General features: G+C 47.9%; 1 protein-coding gene across 1 annotated transcript in view; it reads right to left on the reverse strand.

Annotated features, from left to right (window-relative positions):
• The window catches only part of LRP1 (LDL receptor related protein 1), a 112,655-nt gene that overhangs the window by 5,947 nt on the left and 86,274 nt on the right, over window positions 1-20,434 (reverse strand). Inside the window, exons 62-79 of the mRNA XM_027854936.1 lie at window positions 20,161-20,309; window positions 19,784-19,877; window positions 19,463-19,579; window positions 18,748-18,867; window positions 11,892-12,014; window positions 11,566-11,691; window positions 10,684-10,800; window positions 9,906-10,012; window positions 9,592-9,724; window positions 7,987-8,106; window positions 7,683-7,805; window positions 6,482-6,625; window positions 6,194-6,328; window positions 5,894-6,013; window positions 4,650-4,918; window positions 3,470-3,648; window positions 1,529-1,635; window positions 1,059-1,175 (exon numbers count right to left, since the gene is read on the reverse strand). Of these exons, the coding sequence (XP_027710737.1) occupies window positions 1,059-1,175; window positions 1,529-1,635; window positions 3,470-3,648; window positions 4,650-4,918; window positions 5,894-6,013; window positions 6,194-6,328; window positions 6,482-6,625; window positions 7,683-7,805; window positions 7,987-8,106; window positions 9,592-9,724; window positions 9,906-10,012; window positions 10,684-10,800; window positions 11,566-11,691; window positions 11,892-12,014; window positions 18,748-18,867; window positions 19,463-19,579; window positions 19,784-19,877; window positions 20,161-20,309 (2,400 nt within the window). The remainder of the gene's footprint in view (window positions 1-1,058; window positions 1,176-1,528; window positions 1,636-3,469; window positions 3,649-4,649; window positions 4,919-5,893; window positions 6,014-6,193; window positions 6,329-6,481; window positions 6,626-7,682; window positions 7,806-7,986; window positions 8,107-9,591; window positions 9,725-9,905; window positions 10,013-10,683; window positions 10,801-11,565; window positions 11,692-11,891; window positions 12,015-18,747; window positions 18,868-19,462; window positions 19,580-19,783; window positions 19,878-20,160; window positions 20,310-20,434) is intronic.

Here is a 20,434-nt window from a genome sequence, read left to right on the forward strand (position 1 = left end):
TGTCCATGACGCCCTGGTTCTACCAGCCACCCAGGCTTTCACTTCTCCTTCTCCTTTGCCCCCTCCCCCACAGTCAGTCATTCATCCAGGTCTATCAGTTCGACCTGGGAGCATTCTCTCATGTCTCCCTTCCTCCTTCCCATTCCCACCACCACCACTCTAGTTCAGACCCTCATTACCTAATATCTAGGCTATAGCAGAGGCTTCCTAACTTTTCCCTGCAACAATCAGTCTCTCTTCCCCTCCAATCCAGCCTGCACAGTAATGCCAGATTAATCCCCTGCTCAAAGGCCTTCCGTGGCTTCACACTGGTTACAGGGATAGATCTCAAACTTTTAAGTTTGGCATTCAAGGCCCTCTACAACCTGGCCCTAACTTACCTCGCCAGCCTCATCTCCCATTATTCCCCTACACATACCATATGCTGCAGGTGAATTTCATTGTCCCCCACATACTTATGTTCCTGACCACCTCTATACTTTTGCTTTCATCACTACATCTGCCTCAAATGGTATTTCCCACCCCTCTCATCTCTTCCTATCTAAATCCTGTCCATCCGTCAAATGGCGTCTCCTTTATGGTGTTTTCTCAGATCACCCCAGCTACAACTGGTATCTCTCCCTTCCCTCTACCCCCTTTTACCACTTTGTATCACTCCTTGGCATTTAGCTCACACTTGCCCTGAATATGAGTTACCAGTGTGCATGCATGTCCCCCACTGCACCCTAAGCTCCTGAAGGTCAGGCACTGTCACATAGAGCCTCACACCCCCACAGTGCCTCCGACATGGAATGCATTAAAATTTCAAAGGCCAGACCCAGGCCTAGGGGCAGGGGCCACCAGGGGATGGGGTGGGGGTGGGGTACACCATCTCAATAAAGAGCTCTATGGAGAGCTCAGTCTTGAGGACAGACAGGAAGAAAGGCAGAGGAGCTGAAGAGACTAGAGGGATGGCCACTGAGAAGGACTGGAGTGTTACAGGATAGGATGTTTCCATCCCTTCAGTTCAAGCCTGTGGTGGGGGTGTCCCTGCCCCGGTGCCCTGGAAACATCCTCACCTCTTTTGCTGTCAGCGGCCAACACAGGGTCAGTGCCATTGAGCCGAATGCTGCCGATGATGGAGAGCTTAGCATCTGCCCAGTAGAGCCGCTCATTATGGTAATCCACTGCCAAGCCTGTGGGAGTCAGGATAGAGCACATCATGAAGGCATGGTAGGAGTATCTTTACTCCCATGGGGGCAGAGAGAGCAAAATTGTACTGTCTGTCAGGAAAGGATTTCCCTTCATCTCTCTCATGTACACAAACACACATACACACAAGTTCATAATCACTGCCCTTCACACATCAGCTCGAGGCTATCTTCTCCAAAAGGCCTTCCCAACATTAACCAATGGGACAAACCTGAGGTCCCTCTAACTGTCAAGGCCTTTGAACCACTGAATTCCAAGCTAGACATAAGGCTTCCACCTTTCCAGCACCAATGCCCCAAAGCAATACTCTCTTCCAGATACGTCCCCCTTTGCATACCTGTGGGCCACTGAATATTGTCCTGTACCAGTGTCTCCCTGAGGGTCCCATCCATGGCAGCTGTCTCAATTTTCGGGTGGTTGCCCCAGTCTGACCAGTACATGGTGCTAGGAGAGAAGGATACAAGTGTGTGGTGGGGTATGAGTACTGGTTGTTCATACGAAGTAGGAGCTTGTCAAAGGGGAACAAACAAGGTGATCATTTATGCCCCCTTCTCTTTTTTGAAATTTAATTTAATGGCATTTCTAAGACATGATTTATAGACCTTGCATTGAACAAATAAACTAAACCAATTTGGGGAGGGCTCTTTGCTCAGGGATTCAAGGGATGAGGATGAATCTAAATGGAAATCAGCTAGGAGAGCCAACCCTTCATATGAGCCGTGGATATCTTCCAGAGGCAACCAGGAGGAAACCTTGATTTTGGAATGAGCACAGTCCTCAACTGTGCAGTCGAGGAAGCTGATAAGTGGGCAGAAGAGAGTTCTTGAATGCCAAGTAGAAGGCTACACAAAACCCATATTCCAGAATCAGACATTTTGGTGATTGTTAACAGCTTGTAATTCTTAAAAAAAAGAGTTTCTCCATGGCCTTTGACTACTCACTTATAAAGGAATGGTTCTTCTTCTTACATATGCAAATTCCCTATATAGCTTGGATATCAGGTTCTTATCAGAGCTATCTGATACAAAGTTTTTTTTTCATCACTCTATAGTTTCTCTTCTTATTCTAACAGCATTGCTTTTGTCTGTGAAAACTTTTAATTCTGCATAATTGAAATTATTTATTTTACCTTTCATGAATTCTATCTTTTGTTTGGCTAAGAATTTCCCCCCTCTCCCAGCCATGGTTGTGAAAGGTACCACATTATGTTTCTCTTTAATTATTTTGTGATGTAACCTTTTACAGTTAAGTCGTCTATCTATTTGAACTTCATTATGTATGGTATGAGGTGTAAGAAGCTGGTCCCAATCTTATTTCTGCCAAACTTCTCCAGTCTTCTTAGATGTTTTTGTTGAACAGGGAACTTTTCTCCCCAGTAGTCTGTGTCCTTGGGCATATCTGGGCTGTACTGTTCAACAGCTTCTGGATCTTGTGAAAGTCTGATTCATAAAAGCCACCTTTCGTAATGACCAATGAATATGCATTTGAGAAGGGTCAAAGCATGACAGCAGGGAAAGGAAGCAGAGCTCCAGAATAAGCAGAGAAATCTTCCCGGGACCCAAGAAGTCAGGCTGGCCAAAACATGTAGTGTCATCAGAGTTAGAACTGGAGGGGACTTTCTTGCTGAACCATCTAGATTCAGAACTGGAGGGGAGCTTAGAAGTCATCTACTCTGACTCCATTGCTTTACAAATGAGGCAACTGTGGCCCAGAGAGATAAAGTGAGGTCTATTGAAGTTGATGGTTTTGCCCAAGGTCATAGGTTTTAAGCAGCAGACCTAAGATTTGAATCCTAATCCTTGGAGCTGAAATTCAGCACTATTTATGCTATACTATATTGCCTCCTGTGGCCAGATTTTAGATCAGCTTGGACTTTGTATCCCCACTGTTAGCTGCAGACTAAGCAACCCCCAAATTCAGACCTTGGAGAATTCTCTTTTTTGTGTGTCTTCATTATCTTTTCATTTCCCCTTAATTTATCTAATAAAAACTATTTAAAAAAAAATTCTAGCTCTATGTGCAAACCAAGGGAAAGACTCAATAGGTAAATGGGGAGACGGGGTGTTTGAGGACTCCTGATGGCCACACTTGGAAGTAGCCAGTGATTTTTCAATTCCAAAACTAGCCAGTAAATGTGTTTGGAGAAATTAAGTAGAAATCTGGGAGAAGGAAGGGAGAAAAAGAGATTCTAGGATTGCTTCTGAGGTCCTCTCCCCTGTCCAAGACTGCATCGTGTTTACCCAGATTCTACATTCTGTCTCCTCCTGATTATCCTTACCCTCGAAGTGGGTCAACCACAATAGCATGAGGCTCATCAATCATGCCCGATATGAGTGTCTTGCGGTTCTCGCCCTTCATCTGTGCCACTTCAATCACATCCCGCCCTGAGTCTGTCCAGTAGATATTTCCTGCCACCCAGTCGATGGCAATGCCCCGTGGCATCTTCAGCCCTGAAATCTGTAAAGGGTATATGTGTGGCTATGGGATGCTCAATATCTCTCATCCCTTATCCATCCCTCAACAACAAAGAATGTAAGCTTCTAGGGGGCAGGGACTGTTTCACTTTTGGATGTGTACTCCTAACAATCTTTACAGTGCCTGGTACATAGCAGACACCTAATAAATGCTTGTTGATTGAGTTATCATCTAGTTCAGTCTTCTGGGAAGATCCTGTTCCCCATCTCTCTTCCTAATCCATAGAATATCTCCTAAATATATCTGCATGGGTTCACCTCTGACTTTCTATCCTCCTTTTCCAAATGACTTAAGATCACTTGAATTTTCTTCCTGTACCTCAAACCCAATACATTCAAAACCGAATTCAGCATTTTTCTCAAACCTGCACTTCCTTTCAATTTGCCGATTTCTGTTCATGGTACCACCTCTGGCTCCTAAACTCCATTCCTGGCTTACCTCCTCCAAGAAGTCTAACTTGACACTGATATTCCCTTCCATTCCCAACATTCCTGTCTATAGTTTAATGAGACTGGGGGATGCAGTGACCAGAATCAGGGCTTAATGTGGTAACAGATTGCTTTGTATCCCATTATCATAAACCTAGACCCTGGTCATTGTGTCCCCCAGGCCTTAGTTCCAAGGCACCCTTCCCATCCTGATCACTGTTCCTTATTGCCCCAGGAGTTTGTCTTTCGACCCCCAGCTGTCCTTCCCATTTTTCAAACTGCTCTATGCTCCTAATTTTGTTTTTTTGGCAATTGGGGTAAGTGACTTGCCCAGGGTCACACAGCTAGTAAGTGTCAAGTGTTTGGTCTGAGGCCGGATTTGAACTCAGGTCCTCCTGACTTCAGGGCCGGGGCTCTATCCACTGCACCACCTAGCTGCCCTTACACTCCTCATTTTAAGGAAAACTCTTGTCCACTAACACTGAAACGAGTGATGCTTCAGTCTCTCCTCACCCCTATGCAATCTCCACCCCACCTCCAGTCCCATCTCCTCACATTAAGGTGGGTGACACCCCCTTCTGTCTGGCGCCGATGACGATTGGATGTGGTGGGGGGAGTTGTGGGTGGCAGGTTGCGGAAGGATATGGTGCCTGTGTGCCAGTTGGTCCAGTAGACACGGCCGGCCTTGACGTGAACGTCCATGGCATCAATGCGGACACTCTCATCACCTTGGAATGCCTGCTCATAGGCAGAGTTGGGGTGTCCAGGGAACAGACTTCGAATCTCATTGTCGTCCGCAATGTACAGGACCTGGTACTCTGATCCTGGGTGGGGAGAGTTTAGAGGGTGGTGTTTGTGTGGAATGGGGCAGGGGAAGAAGAGAAGTATCTGCAGAAAAAAAGGGACCCAGGGCTTTAACCCTGTTTGGGGGGTGCAGACAGGGTGTGTTTGATTTCAGTCATATTATTTCATAAGATCTGAGCTCTGGAGCTCAGAGGCCACCTAATTCAAGCCCTTATTTTATAGAAAGCATATGACTTACTCAGATCACAAAGACATTAAATTGTAGATCCAGGATTTGAACCCAGGTCCTTTGACTCCAAATCCAGAATGCTTTCTGCTGCATTGCACTGTTTCCATTTCTCATCTGATCATTTCAAGACCCTCCATAATCTGCCCATCCTCTCTTGCCCCTCTCCCCACTGAGAAGTAGCCCATTTTCTTTCTCCAGCTCAAACTCTCCTCTTCAATCATGCTGAGCTCCTCATTGGCCTCTGGATACCACACTCATTCCTGCCGGGATCCCCTTCCTCATGATGTTCTTCTGTGCCTGAAGACCTCCCCTCCTGCCTTCCCCACATCTAGATCCTCTGGTACTTCAGAACTTGTCTCCTCCCCATGAAGTCTTTCTCACTGACTCCTGCCCACAGTGAGCCCTCACACTTACTCGGGATCACAGGGCATCCCAGGGAATTCTACCCAATTCTGCACTCTTGTCATACGCTGTCCGCCATTTGTCTCTTTTTTATGCATAGTGTCTTGAGCATGGGGGACTGTGTCTCAGCCTCATTTCTGTCACCCACAACAGAGAGCTTAAGACTGAGCACACAGTAGATCCTCCATAAGTATTTGGGGAATTGAACTGGATCTGGTACTCTGGTACCCTGGATCTGGTACTCTGAGCCCGGGCAGTTGCTGAGTTTAGGCTAGGTCAGGCTAATGCAACCTTAGCTGGATATTTCCTTCCCAAGTGTCCTTCCCAAGGACTCGGGGCCATGGGTCCCTACTGACCCCCGTACCTTCTGCTTTGCACGTGTTATGCACCTTCATGAAGTTTCGAGCACAGCTACACAGATGGCTGCCCTTGGTATTGTTGCAGAGTTGGGAGCAGGTACCAAAGTTCAGACACTCGTTGATGTCTATGGGAGGGTGTGAGTGATCAGTGTGGGGTGGAGGGTCCCCAACATGTCATGCCCAGAGCCCTGCCTCCACCAAGGCCTGGGCAGCCATACTGCCTCTGTCCCCACATTCCCTTGGTGACAGCCAGATCCCTGGGCTCAAATGATGTTCCCCGTCACAACTGCCACACACAAACATACCTTGGCAGCCACGCTGGCCAGGAACAGTGTGGAACCCTGGGCGGCAGGCACAGTACACAGCTTTGGGGTTCTGGATGCACCGAGCCTCATCCCCACACACACTTCCATTCCCAGCACAGCTGCTCAGCTTTGGATCTGGACGAGGAAAAGTAATTAGGACCTCCATTCCTGAGACACATTGGAATCCAGCCTCCCCCCATCCTCAGACATAGTGGGCTCCTCTCCAGGCCTTGGTCCCTTATTGCTGCCCCTTCTCCCGCCCCACAAATTGAAGAGATGTTTTGGTACCAGGGCTGCAGCCTTCTTCATCAGAGCCGTCCCCACAGTCATCAAACATGTTGCATCGGAGTGTGGCAGAGAGACAACGCCCATTCCGACAGAGAAACTGGGCTTTCTTGTCCTTGCAGTGTGGGGACTGGGCTGTGGGGGGTTCTGGGAGGTGGGGATTGGAGAGAGAAAGGTTCAGGAACTCAGACAATGGTGGAGCTGCTCCTCAGCTTCACCCTCACAATCTCTTGTGTTCAGCAACCCTCTGTTGCTGCTGTAACCATTCCTGCCAGCCTTCCCAAGCCCTCTTTTCTCCTCTGCTGGCCACAGGCCCCATCAGCCTCAGAATAGGACCCTTATTTCTCATTGAAGAGCCCCTGTCCTCCCTGCCCCCCCTCCCATGGTCTCCCTGCCTCTCCCAGAGCCCTTCCTTACAATCTGCCCCCAAATGTCTTCTTTTCCCTCCAGCCTTTCTTCATATTCCAATCCTTTCCCACCCTCCCTCCTATTTCCCATTTCCTTCTGCTCCCATGGGCTGCCCTCAGGTCTCCCACTGTTCTCATTGTTCTCCTTTCCCTCCATCCAACTCCAATGAAATCCTCTTCTCTCCTAAGCGTCTCCTTGCACCACAATCCTATGTGTCCCCTGCTCTCTAGGAGTGGGAATTTGCAAGGTGCAGCGGAAGGAATGTTAGACTTGTAGTTGGAGGACCTGAGGTCGAATCTAAGCACTGTTACTTATTAACAGTGCGCAAATCACTTCTCTGGGCTTTAATTCTCTCATCTGTAAAATGGGAGGGGGGAGGGAGGAGTCTGACTAGCTGTCCTTAAGGTCCCTTTAAACTCTAAATCTGTGATCCTAAGAGCTTCTCTTTCCCAAATCCTACCTCTCTTTCCCTCCTCGCAACCAATCATCTTCCCTGCTTGTGACAGCTTCCCCACACTTTCCTCACCTTCCATGTAACCAGGGGTCTAACTCCCTTGATCAACCAACTACTTACCCAAAGTTCTCTCTTTATGTGTCCACTGCTTTCCTCCAGCTTTCTCCCTCCTCTGATATCCTCTTCTTCTCTGGCGACCAGCCCCCCTCCATCTCCATATTCTCCTAGTGCAGTCTTTCCTTTCCCCCTACCTCCACCTTCCTCTTCCCTGCTCACCAACTCATGCTCTGCTACCCTGGACCTAACCCAGCCAGGAAGAGTTTTCCCCAGAAGCCCTCTCACCACAGTCCTCCTCGTCAGTCCCATCTCCACAGTTGTCTGTCCCGTCGCACTGACGCCCAATCCATAGACATACCCGATCATTCTTACATCGGAATGGCCTGTTGGGGGGACACTGGAAGCGGGCTGGGTATAGAAACAGAAACAGGATCAGAGGGAACCTGGGGACCCCAACTAAATTAGTGAAGGGGATTGAGGGGGTGCCACATACTTTGCCCACCAGCCCAGCATGCTGGGATAGCATCATCCTGCTTCTACCCTCTCCCCTCTCTCCCAATCTCTGTGGATTTCCCATGCTCAGTCTCACCACACTCCTCAGGATTCTCATCGGAGTTATCGCCACAGTCATCTTCCCCATCACACTTCCAGGCCAGTGGTTTGCATAGGGTGTTGTTACACTGAAATTCATCCAGGGGGCAGGTCCGTACTTTGGGTTTGGGTGACAAAGGAAAAAGTAACAGGACATAGGATTAGATTGGTTGTCGTTGCTGTTGTTATTGTTGATTTTTTTAGAGATGGTCAAAGACCTCACAGATCATCTCGTCATAAGATCATAACAGCTAAGACAGAGTTGGCAGGGACCTTGGAGGCCATCAAGGTGAACCCAAGAATCCAACCCCAGACTTCTGCAGATGAGGAAGAAGGGAAGGGCCTAAGTCATACAACTGGCTAGACTGGAAAGAACAACCTCAGATCTTAAAAGTAAGGGCAGGCTAGTGAATAGCTCGTACAGGTGAGGGACAGAGGGCAGGAAAGGATGTGTGGGATGCACTACGGACGCTCGATGCGCAGTTCTGGGAGACAGAAGATGGGACTTCCTGGAAGTCAGACGCTGGAACAGAGTACTACCCAAGAAGAGAGCTTTGGGACTGGTCCAGCCCTCGGAAGGGCTGTCTTGTGGAAGAGGGATCGGACCAGAGGCAATGGATGGATGCTTTCAAGAGCCCAATTAAGTCAGGAAGTACTTCCTAACAATCAGAGTTGTCCAAAATTGGAATGGGCTGCTTCTCTAAGGAGTAGGCCTTCAAGCCTTAGCTGGATGACCACTTGCCAGGTATGGTGGAAGGGGGATTCTTGGGGTGACTACGGGTTGGGCTAAGTTCTGGAATGCCTCCAGCCTGAGTTATGAACCTGGGGCCCATCAAAAACTGATCAGATTATAGATCTTGAAAACTCAGATACCATCTGATCCAATTCCTTCATTTTACAGAAGGGGAAACTGAAGCCCAGGGATGATAAACGACCTGCCCATGGTCACACAGCGGGCAAGCATCCCAGGCAGAATCTGAACCCAGGTCCTCTGGCTCTAGAGACAATGTTTTTTCCATTGAATCACATGAAAATCTGGGGGTCCACACAGGGGGGACTGATCATTCATTCTCTAGAGGCCAGGTATGGGCTGTGAGGAAGAGAGCTCAGACTGAGACTGGAGGCTGTGACAGCGATGCCTTGGAGTAGGCAGAATGGAGGAAAATGAGCAGTTTCGGGGCAAAGCCGATCCGGGCTTTTCCAAGCCTGGTCGTGCTGTGCGGAAAGCAGAGTGGGCTGATAGGAATGAAGCCAGTTAATTAAGCCTGTCAATAACCTGTGCCTTCACCCCCGTAAGGAAGTCTAACCGTGCACCCCGTTGACTTGACTTGCATTTCTGGAGGAGGAAAAGGACCGGGGGTGGGTGAAGGCTGAAGCCCAAGGCTTAGCCTTCAAAGAAGAAAGGCCCTCTCTCTGCCTGCCTCTGGGAGGTGGAAGGAGCATGGGGAGAGAAGCCAGCAGAGCTGGAGGAGGAGACGGAAATATTTTGTCCCTCGTCCACACTATGAGGGCAGGGCTACACTGGGGGCCAGCGGATGGGGTCCGGAGGGGCTGGGAGGGCTGGGAAGCCAGACCGTGCCCTTGCCTGCCCCCTGCTGCTCACCACCGGTGCTGCAGGCCTCCTCATCGCTCCCATCCATGCAGTCGGCATCGGCGTCACAGCGCCAGCGGAGGGGGATGCAGTGACCGCTCTTGCACTGGAACTGATCCATGTCACAGCGAGGGGTGCAGTCTTTCTGTGGGGTGGGGGGTGGCGAGAATGGGGATGAGTGGCCTGGCGGTCAGGGCCCTTGGCAGGCCAGTGGTCTCGGGCGCTACCTGCACCGGCCTTATAGCACTTCTCCACGATCTCGGCCCTAAGCCCCCTCCTTAAACTCCCAAGTAGTGTGCTGGGCTGTTCTTCCAGCCCCTCCCCACCTCATCAGAGCCATCAGCACAGTCGTGATCCCCATCGCATTTCCACCGTCCCGCGATGCAGCGGCCATTGGCGCAGGAGAACTCACTCTCAGAGCAAGGTCGGGGGGCTGAGGAAGGACAGACACCAAGGGGATAGGCCTGAGAATTCAGCCCCTGGCAAACTCAGGATAGGGGGTGACCTCACAACCCTCTATGCATCTCTGCGCCAAACCAGGCTATCTTAGGGCCGAGAATCCAGCCGGCACGTGGCTAAGCTGACCTGGCTGCTCTCTAGAGAACAGCTCTTGGTACAGAGCGACGGCCCTCCCCCATACTCCCTCTTCCAGGGAGAGATATCTGGAAGGCACTGTTGCCCACCCCTTCCCTCAAGGGATGGACTGTGGAATTGGGGAGGGAGTCACAAAGACAAGCCGTGGGGGCTGGAGGGATGGGCAGAGAGACGGCACAGGGGAGAGGAGAAGTAAGGAGGGCTCTTGGGGTATGGGCGGGAAGGTATCTGGGAACATGGGGGTATTAGAGACACCTACCTCTGCAACCCCAAGAGGACAGTGTGAAAATGGAGAGAAACATGAGATGAGGTGAAATGGTACAAACTGAAAAACACGACATGGAGCTGGGGGGACCCTGGCCCCAGAGGAAGAGGACTGCCCTGGCACAAGCTGGTAGGGCAGTTCAGGGGCACTGGAATGGGGAAACTGCCTATTAGGTTTGCAATGAGTGGGCAGGCATGCTCCAGTGTCGTGGATTCTTTGGGAGGGAGGGGAGGGGGGGCACATACTGCAGTTCTCCTCATCCGAGTTGTCGCCGCAGTCGTTATCATAGTCGCACTGCCAGCGGCCTGGGACACAGCGGTTGTTCTTACAACGGAACTGATAAGGCTCACAGGTCCTCTCATCTGCCGGGGTGGGGAGGGAGTCAGATATGGGGAACACAGGGGTCAGACAGGAGCAGGTCGGTTATAGGAGGGTTAGCTATGGGGAGGCCAGATAGCTAATATTTATGTAGCCCTTTAACGTTTACAAAGCACTGTCCTTAGGTTATCTCAGTTGAGTGGGGTCACTTACAGGAGTACAAGGTCTCAGCCACGGGGAGTTCAGGTGGCTATTTATCAGGCTATGGGGGTTGGATATAGAATTCAGAGCACATGGAGAGCTCCTCCATGGAAGAGGACCTTGGGGGAAGGGAGATACAAGTATGGAGCAACACTGACCCACATTGGGCAGTAACAAATTATTGAGAGCATATCATGTGGAGGTCAGAGGTAGTATCATGTTCCCTCTATGAGGGAGATAATATTGGGGGAGGAGCAACATCAGAGGGAGGAGGGTGGGAGAGACCCCTGGCTATAAGCCTGAAGCTTCAGGAGAGGTGAAGCAGCTGAAAGTTTGACTCGGGGGTAATGTCACTGAACAGGTAGCAGCTTCACATTCCAAATTCAGCCAGCGTTCAGCCTTTCTAAACTAATGATGCCACCCTTTCCTCCTCTTCAACTGCACCTCCTCCCCATCCCTTACCACCTTCCTTCATTTCTCCTCCTCCCAGGGTGAATTGGTGAGCCATATTGATGGTACCACCCTTGCCTTTCCTTCCTGCCCAGCTGCACCCTTCCTTCAAGTCAAATCCTCTGATTTAGCAATCAATCCCTGCAAGCCCAGCTCACCACACTCTTCTTTGGGCTCATCAGAGCCATCCCCACAGTCATCCTCTCCATCACATTTCCATCGAGCAGGGATGCAGCGTCCAGAGTCCTTACAGCGGAATTCATCCACCCCACAGGTCATCTGGGCTGCAGGTTGGGGGAGAGAAAGGTGGTGAAAAGCAATGGCCTGAGACCACTCTTCTCAGGAGTCCCACTCTGATGCAGGTGCCAGGAGCCTGAGAAGAACCTGGCCAGGTGGGTTGGGGGAAGATGGGGAAGTGGACCCTTGGAGGTGGGCAGAAGTCATTTAGAGCTGGCACACTCAAGGGACTGGGAGGGTCACTCACTGCAGTTAGCAGGCTCGTCACTGCCATCCACACAGTCATTGTCACGATCACAGACCCAGACCCGGGGGATACAGCGCTTGGTGATGGCACACTGGAACTGGTTGGGAGCACAGGTCACTTCCGCTGAGGGTGAGGGAAAGACAGGGAAGTGAGATTGAGAGTTTAACCCACCCTCCCCCAGCACTTCTCATGATCATGATAATTCCTCTGTTTTGCCTTAGCCCCCAATCTGATGGTCAATGGCATCTTTAGCTTCACTCCCAACATCTCCTTTACCCCTAACCCTCCTACCACTTTATCTCCATCAGTTTGAGGGCTCAGGGGAAAAAAGGGATTTTGCTAACAGCTTTAAAAATGTCTATAAAAACTGTTACATCTTACATCGGAGATTTTTAATTTTTTCCCCGTATTTTCTCTCTCATTATAAACCTACTTTACTTCACAGCCTCATAAATGTAAAGTGTCTGACACTGCTGCTATTGATTAATTACATTAATCTGCCCGTTTTACTATTTTATTTGGTACATATCAATTATATATGATGATTATTCCACCGTTTCTCACTGTACATGCTGAATGTCGAGTGATTCGGTGATGGCTGTTGGTTTGCTAAACACAACTTTTACGTGAGAACTACTTGACAAAATGAGGACTGACATGTTTAATAACGATTGTAGTGTTGCGGGGTATAAAAACATCCAGAGTTCTTGATTTGGGGAGGAGATACTGAGTGTAAGAATAAGGACATTATGAGATTGTTAAAATGAAATGAAAAAGAACTGGGAAAAATATAAAGTGATAATTAGCAGAATAACACTGGGAGTGTTTTGTGAATTACTAGATCTCGTTGGCCACTCAAAAATTCCTGACGGAGACTTCAGAGGCTAGTCCTCGGCCTTGAGGCCCCAGGTTCCCCACCCCTGGGCTAGTCCCTTGAAACAGACCTCCGAATCACTCACTGAGGAAGAGAAGTTTATTAAAAAGCTGGAAGATTGTATGAAGTAAGAATGATGGTCCAGAGAAAGTCCTAGAGGCATGGGCAAGAGAGAAAGGTGACGCAACTCCTGATAGTATCAAGTACAACTTTCCTACACCTCAAAAAGTCTATCTCTATGTTTGGAACCTTCTCTGGTCAAGATCCCTGTCCTAGTAAAGAAACAGCCGAAGTCTGAAGTGAGTTTATTAAAGAATAACTAAAAATCCGGCAGGCACCTGAGCTACATAAAATGCATACTCGAGTGGGAATTATCAGAGGACTGACTTTTGAATTGGTGAGGTTTCCGAGGGTGGAAAGACCTGAAATTGTATCCCGACAGTGCTTGCAAACCCTTGAGTGGCACTGTGGTCCTAGCCCAAGGTTGGCATGACATTTACCAGGGGATTCAGCATCATTCAGCACAATGAGGAATCACCTCAATTTGTGGTTTGAATAGAAAATGCATGGTCTATGAACTGAGATAAAAGCACAGCTAACAAATGCCATATCAGAGAATAAGCATTTGACTTGTAAGCAATTAACAGAAAAATTAAGAATATGTGAGCAATTGACTAAAAGTGTACTGAGCGGCCTAATTCAGATGGAAGGGGAGGGGCAATTGCATGTAATTTCCTTGGGGGGGAGGGGCGGCTCAGTTTATTTAGTCACAGGATGTAATCACAGATGATAATGTGTTAATGAGGTGTCTATACCCTATGATCCTTTTGTAAAGCATGAATACCTCTCTCATTCTGAGTCAGAAGGCAGCAATGTCACCCAAAGACAAGCCACGCTCCTGTGTGACCCTTAAAAGACACAATCCAGACAGTCTGAGGCAGTTCTGGCAGAAGGTAGCAGTCAGGGAGAGGGAGGAGGGGACTGCCTCTCCTCCCCTATGATTGGCCCTGGGTCCAGCAGCAGCCACGCTACTTGCCTAGCTAGAGACGGCCCATCCAGTAGTAGGAGAGTCAATATAAGAGAATTCAAGGCACAGCTGAGGGAGCAGAGACACACACCCCAGACAGAGAGGCAGTCACTTGAGACCAGAAACGACTTTAAGGACATTGACCTTTGACAGCAGAAAAAAAGAGAGAGTTATGAGAGTTACGCACTCAAGAGAGAATTAACCCCAGCAACCCAGTGCTGAGACACTGAGACAATACTGCAGAGAGAAAAGAGGTCTAGGTCTTGCAATACATTGTGCATCACCTTAGGGTGTTCCCTCACTGCCAATGTGTGGGCCCTCACTGCCAATGTATTTTAAGTTTATGCTCACTACTCCCACAAATGAGGTGTGTATTTGTGGGAAAGTAAGCCCTAGGCTTATGGTATGTGGGTGTGGGGGGGTGAGGGGGAATGTTTTTAACCACAATTCTTACTATACTATTTTAGCAGATGCCCTTGCTTTGAGATAATTGTGTCTAGTGGGTTAATGGGGAGCTTACTGGATGGGCTTATGAGCTACGGTTTTAGGAGTAGGTATTGTAGGGTACTCTCAGAATTTGAGGGTAGCAGCGTCCCTTGGGGCACCCAACCCTTGAGTGAGAATACAAGTTGGGAGGCAACCCAGAGGGGATGCTTCACAGGAAAATTCAGTTTCCAATAACTGCAAAACATCTTCTCATGTATGTGCTAACACATATTGCAAAAATAAAAGCAGAGAACCTATTTTAAAGATGGAAGCCCAGACGAAATCACCCTACTTGTCAAGATTAAGACCGAGAGAACAGAATGTCACAGAAGCAAGATAGACACGAGATGACCATCAGCACGTACGAGCAGGGAGGCCAAATTATCTGTGGTTACAGCTGGAGTCAGGAGGGACATATCAGCCATGAATGTACTCATAAGAGGGCAGTAAAAGCTGGTGTTTGAGAGGCTGAATTCAATGAATCAGCACCCAGAAATGAAGCTGTACAGGGCCAGCGAATGGAGGTCGTCCTAGACACTAAAATCAGTAAGTAACCTTCATTTACATCATGCACTTGATACAGACAGCCTACTATCAAGAAATAACCAGAGTAACAGAACTGTTTTCTGTTACATATGTTACATGTGCAGAATAGATGGCCATAAATATTTCCAGTGCACTTAAGGAGGATTCGCATCTGGTTCAGAGAAAGCTGGTGCCCAAGGAAGGAATACTGACAAGTAATTGGTGACATGAGCCCCAAATTCATGATCAAGAACTGAAGCAAGGGGAACAGGTTTTGAGGGAAAAGCTTGGGTGTTAAGAGAATACTGGAGTGATTTGAAATTTGAAAAAGAAACTGAACAGAGAGTTGATAACCAGACAGAAAAGTGAGCTATTTTGGCCAAAGAAGAAATTGCACAGGAAGGTGTAGGGCAGAAACAGACCCTTGCACAAGAAAGCAAGATCTCCATAACGTAAATATAAAACGGTAGCCAGAGCCTGACACAAACTGCCGTGCCTTTGACGGTTTAAAAAAAAAAAAAGGCTCCAACAAGAGGTGCAAATGTTCAAACAGCAGCTCAAAAGAGCTGAAGCCCGGCCTGCTTCCCAGTCAGCCCAGCGAGCTGCTGGGAGCAAAGCAGACGATGAATAAAGAAACAAGGACCTAGGAGGACCCCAGTTGGGACAAAAGGGGGAGGGTGGAACTTGGAGGCAGTGCCTTTCTGGATCAAAACCTCATTTGTAGAGACTGCTAGGGAAAAAGAGAAAAGCCATAAAGTTCAGAAATGATGGTAGTCAGACTCTACCATTGCCAACAGATACAGAAAGATCTAGAACTGTCCAACCTAGAACCAGACTAAATGATGATGTTGCAAGAGAAGAGATTCCTTGTGTGGTCAGATGTAGCTCATTGTTGAATTAATATCAAGTTGCTTTGTATTTTTTGATGTGTCTACGAAGCATCAGGCATGTATTATACTTAAACATTATTAGTGCTAGAGTTGCGTTGTTTTTTCTCCACATATACTGCAGTGATGTGTTCATGTATCATGTTCTGCATATGTATGCACATATATATTAGATGTCTGGCATGTCAAATATTGTTTTGCCCTATGATATTTTTGCTGTATATAATATTAATTGTTATTATTAATTACTCTGACATTTAAGGCTTTCCACACTCTGACTCTAACTGACCTTTCCAGATCACTTTCATTCTACTCCACCCGCTCTTTGTTGCAGCCAAACTAGACCACTAGCTGTTTCTTCATTCTCATCCTGCCTTCTCTCACATCTGAAATCTCATGCAGACAGATGCCTGGAATCTACTCCCTCCTCACTGTCACCTGTGGAAATTCTTCTCTTCCTCGAAAGCCCAGTTCAGTGCTATTTCTTCCACGAGATCGCCCCTAATGATACCCTCCCCTCCCCATGAAAGGGTCTTTCCCTCCTCTTATTTATTTATTCATTTATTTATTTGTTATTTATTTATTACAAAGTCCCCTCTTTTACCCTGATCACATTCTACCTTGCACAATACTTCTTTGTGTACGTTTCATTCCTGACTCTTCATTATAGTTCCAACCCCCTGAGGGCAGTGGTTTGCCCTAATCCTCTTATGTCTTCTGGGTCTTGCCACATAGTTGGTGCTTAATAATTGAGTGCTCGATTCAATCCAACTGAATCATGTTACCCAATGAATAGAGTGACTTAAGATCTCTAAAGTCAATATTACACGTATTCCAACTTCTCCCCAAACATTTCAAGCCATTTTCCCCAATGGCTTTAAAATGTCTGGAAACTCTCTCTCTCTGTCTCTCTGTTTCTCTCTCACTCTGTCTCTCTCTCACTCTGTCTCTTTCTCTGTCTCTTTCTGTCTCTCTCTTTGCCTCTGTCTCTCTCATTCTCACTCTTTCTGTCTCTCTTTCTCTCTGTTTCTTGCTCTCTGTCTCTGTCTCTCTTTCTCTCTCTCTCACACACACTGTCTCTGTCTTTCTTTCTCTCTCATTCTCACTCTCTCACTCTGTGTCTCTTGCTCTCTGTCTCTCTCACACACATACACACACACACTCTCTCTCTCTCTTGCTTTCTCTGTCTCTGTCTCTCTCGCTGTCTCTTTCTCTCACACACATATGCTATCTCTCTGTCTCTTTCTCTCTCTGTCTCTCTCATTCTCACTCTTTCTGTCTCTCTGTCTTTTGCTCTCTGTCTTTCTCTCTCTCTCTCACACACACACTGTCTCTTTCTCTGTCTTTCTCTGTGACTTTCTGTCTCTTGCTCTGTCTCTCTCTCTCTCACACACACACTCTGTCTCTCTTTCTCTCTCTGTCTCACTGTCTTTATCTCTGTCTCTGTCTCATTCTTTCTCTCTTTCTCTCTCAGCCTTTCTTTCTCTCTCTCTCTCACATACACTCTTGTCTTTCTCTCATTCTCTCTCTGTCTCTTGCTCTGTCTCTGTCTCTCACACACATTCTCTCTGTCTGTCGTTCTCTGTCTCTTTCTCTGTCTCTCTCTCTGTCTCTTTCTGTCTTTCTCTCTCTGCCTCTGTCTCTCTCTTTCTCACTCTTTCTGTCTCTCTCTCTCGGTCTCTTGCTCTCTGTCTCTCTCAGTCTCTCTCTCTCTCTCACACACACACACACACACACACACACACACACTGTTCTGTCTTTCTCTGTCCCTTATTCTCACTCTCTCTGTCTCCTGCTCTCTGTCTCTGTCTCTCTCTCACACACACATTCTGTCTCTCTCTCTGTCTCTTTCTCCTTCTGTCTCTCTGTCTCTGTCTCTCATTCTCACTCTGTCTCCCATTCTCACTCTCTCTGTCTCTTGCTCTCTGTCTGTCTCTGTCTCTCACACACACATTCTGTCTCTCTCTCTGTCTCTTTCTTTCTGTTTCTCTGTCTCTTTCTGTCTCTCTGTCTGTTTTTCTCTCATTCTCACTCTTTCTGTCTCTCTTGCTCTGTCTCTTTCTCTCTGTCTCTGTCTCGCTCTCACACACACTCTGTCTCTCTGTCTCTCATTCTCACTCTCTCTGTCTCTTGCTCTCTGTCTCTCTGCCTCTCTCTCACACACACTGTCTCTCTCTGTCTCTTTCTCTCTGTCTCTGTCTCTCACACACACACTGTCTCTCTCTCTTTGTCTCTCGCTTTCTCTCACACACACATTCTGTCTCTCTTTGTCTCTCTTTCTGTCTCTCATTCTCTGTCTCTGTCTCTCTTTCTCGTTGTCTCTTTCTCTGTCTCTTCCTGTCTCAGTCTCTTTCTCATTCTCACTCTTTCTGTCTCTCTTGCTGTCTCTCCCTCTCTCTCTCTGTCACACACACACACACACACACACACACACTGTATTTCTGTCTCTCATTCTCTCTCTCTCTGTCTCTCTGTCTCTCTGTCACACACACACTGTCTCTTTCTCTCTTTTTCACACACACTGTCTCTCTGTAATTTCATTCTCACTCTCATTCTGTCTCTTGCTCTCTCACTGTCTCTGTCTGTCTCATACACACACACTGTCTCTGCCTCGTTCTCTCTTTCTCACACATACACACTGTCTCTCTCTCTGTCTCTCATTCTCACTCTCTCTCACTGTCTCTGTCTCTCTCATTGTCTCTGTCTCTCTCACACACACACTCTGTCTCTTTTTCTCTATCTTTTTCTCTGTCTGTCTGTCTGTCTGTCTCTCTCTCTCACACACACACACACACACACACTGTCTCTCACACACACACTCTGGTCTCTCTTTCTGTCTCTTATTCTCACTCACTCTCTCTCTTGCTCTCTGTCTCTCTCTGTCTCTACCTCTCTCTCACACACACACAAACCCTGTGGCTCTTTTTCTCTGTCTCTTTCTCTCTCTCTCTCTCACACACACACACAAACACTGTCTCTTTTTCTCTGTCTCTGTCTCTTTCTGTCTCAGTCTCTCCTCCTTCTTTAATCTGGCCTCCCCAATGCCCAGTCACTCACGACAGTCCCGCTCGTCCTCGCCGTCTCCACAGTTGTCCTGCCCATTACAGCGGAAGATGCCAGGGATGCAGCGATTGGTGTTGGTGCATTTGAACTGACTAGGCAGACAGACGTGGATGTCTGCAGGGGGACATAAGACCATGGAAGAGAGTAGGGTCAAGAAAGACAAGATCCATTCCCACAGAGGCAAAAAGTAAGAAGTGAAGGACAAACACTACGGCAGGAAGGATGGGAAGACTTCCCAGTGGTCAAATTGGGGAAACAAAAGTCTAGCCGTTGACACTTAACAGCAGTGTGATCTTGGGTAAGTCATTTAATTTCTTTGAGTCATAGTTCCTTATCTGGAAAATATTCATAATGATACCTATATTGTATAGGTTATCACTGTGGAGATCAAAGGAGATAATTATATAAAGCGCCTTGTATTTCAAGCACTATATAAATTCCAGCTATTGAGGAGGAGAGTAGGAGGTCCTGCTTAGAAAGAAAAAGCTATGGGGGGTGGGGATAGAGCCCTAAATTGAAGGATTTTGAGGGGGAAATTTTAAACAAAGGGGCTCAAAGTTCTCCATCCCCTTGGATGGAAGAGATCACAGAGAATGGCATAATGAATGAACTGGAGCAGGAGGGGGTCCATAGTCTTCTTCCCTCAGGTGTACAGAGAATCTGGCCCTCTGTGTGGGCCAGGACAGGGGAGACTGGTCAATTCCCTTACCACAATTGGCCTCATCACTGTTGTCCTGACAATCATTGTCACCATCACATATGAAGGCTGGGTTCGTGCAGATACCAGTTGAGCACTGAAATTGCCCTGGACGGCACTTGAACTCAGCTGCCAAGAGAAAGGTGGTTCTTCAAGTATATAGAGTGAGTGCTGTCTTTCCTCCTTCCCACTAGTGCATACCAGAGCTTGACTCCCCTCCTGCCTCCCTAGGGTTTCTTCAGAACCCCAGAAGTCTCCAATTCCCCCAGTGGCTACCTCTGTGCCCAGTACACTGTGCAAGATCGTCCCCCCTACCCTTCCCCTGTTACTTACGACAATCGTGAGGTTCGTCAGAGTGGTCACCACAGTCATCCTCTGTGTCACATTTCCACCAGAAGGGGATACACTTATCATTCTTACACACGAACTAGGGTTTGGGGAGTAAGAGTTTTATTAGGGGTGGGTATTGGGATCAGGAAAAGTTTGAAGTTCCTTTTAGGGGGACATTTCTTATGTGAGGGAGAAGGGGAAGTCAGGTCAGGCTATGGGGATATTTATGGGAAGAGCTGTAAAATTATTCATGGGGAGGCAGGGTTTGGGGGCAGACTAGACTATAGAGATGTCAGGTTATAGGGAGGTCAGAGGGTGTGTGTGGGTCTTTGTGTGAAGAGTTTGGTGCGTGGGTGATGAAAATGGAGGGGGTCCCTCACCTGACTGGCTGTACAGTTGGACACACATGTACGCCCATCACCTCCCAGGTAGAAGTTGGTGGGACAGGCACATTTGTGGCCCCCACCAGGAGAAAGCAGACACAAGTTGCTGCAGCCACCATTGTTCACCTTGCAGGGGTGATTAGGGACTATAAGGAAGCAGAGGGAAAGTGAAAGGTCAAAGGATGGTCAGTCCCATCTCTTTAGAGACTTGTTTTTTTTTTTCAGGTTCCTAGACAAACTCTTGGACTCTTTTACATTTGCCCCACCCCCA

The sequence above is a fragment of the Vombatus ursinus genome, unplaced genomic scaffold, assembly GCF_900497805.2.
Source record: "Vombatus ursinus unplaced genomic scaffold, bare-nosed wombat genome assembly UNPS02010769.1, whole genome shotgun sequence".
Taxonomy (NCBI): domain Eukaryota; kingdom Metazoa; phylum Chordata; class Mammalia; order Diprotodontia; family Vombatidae; genus Vombatus; species Vombatus ursinus.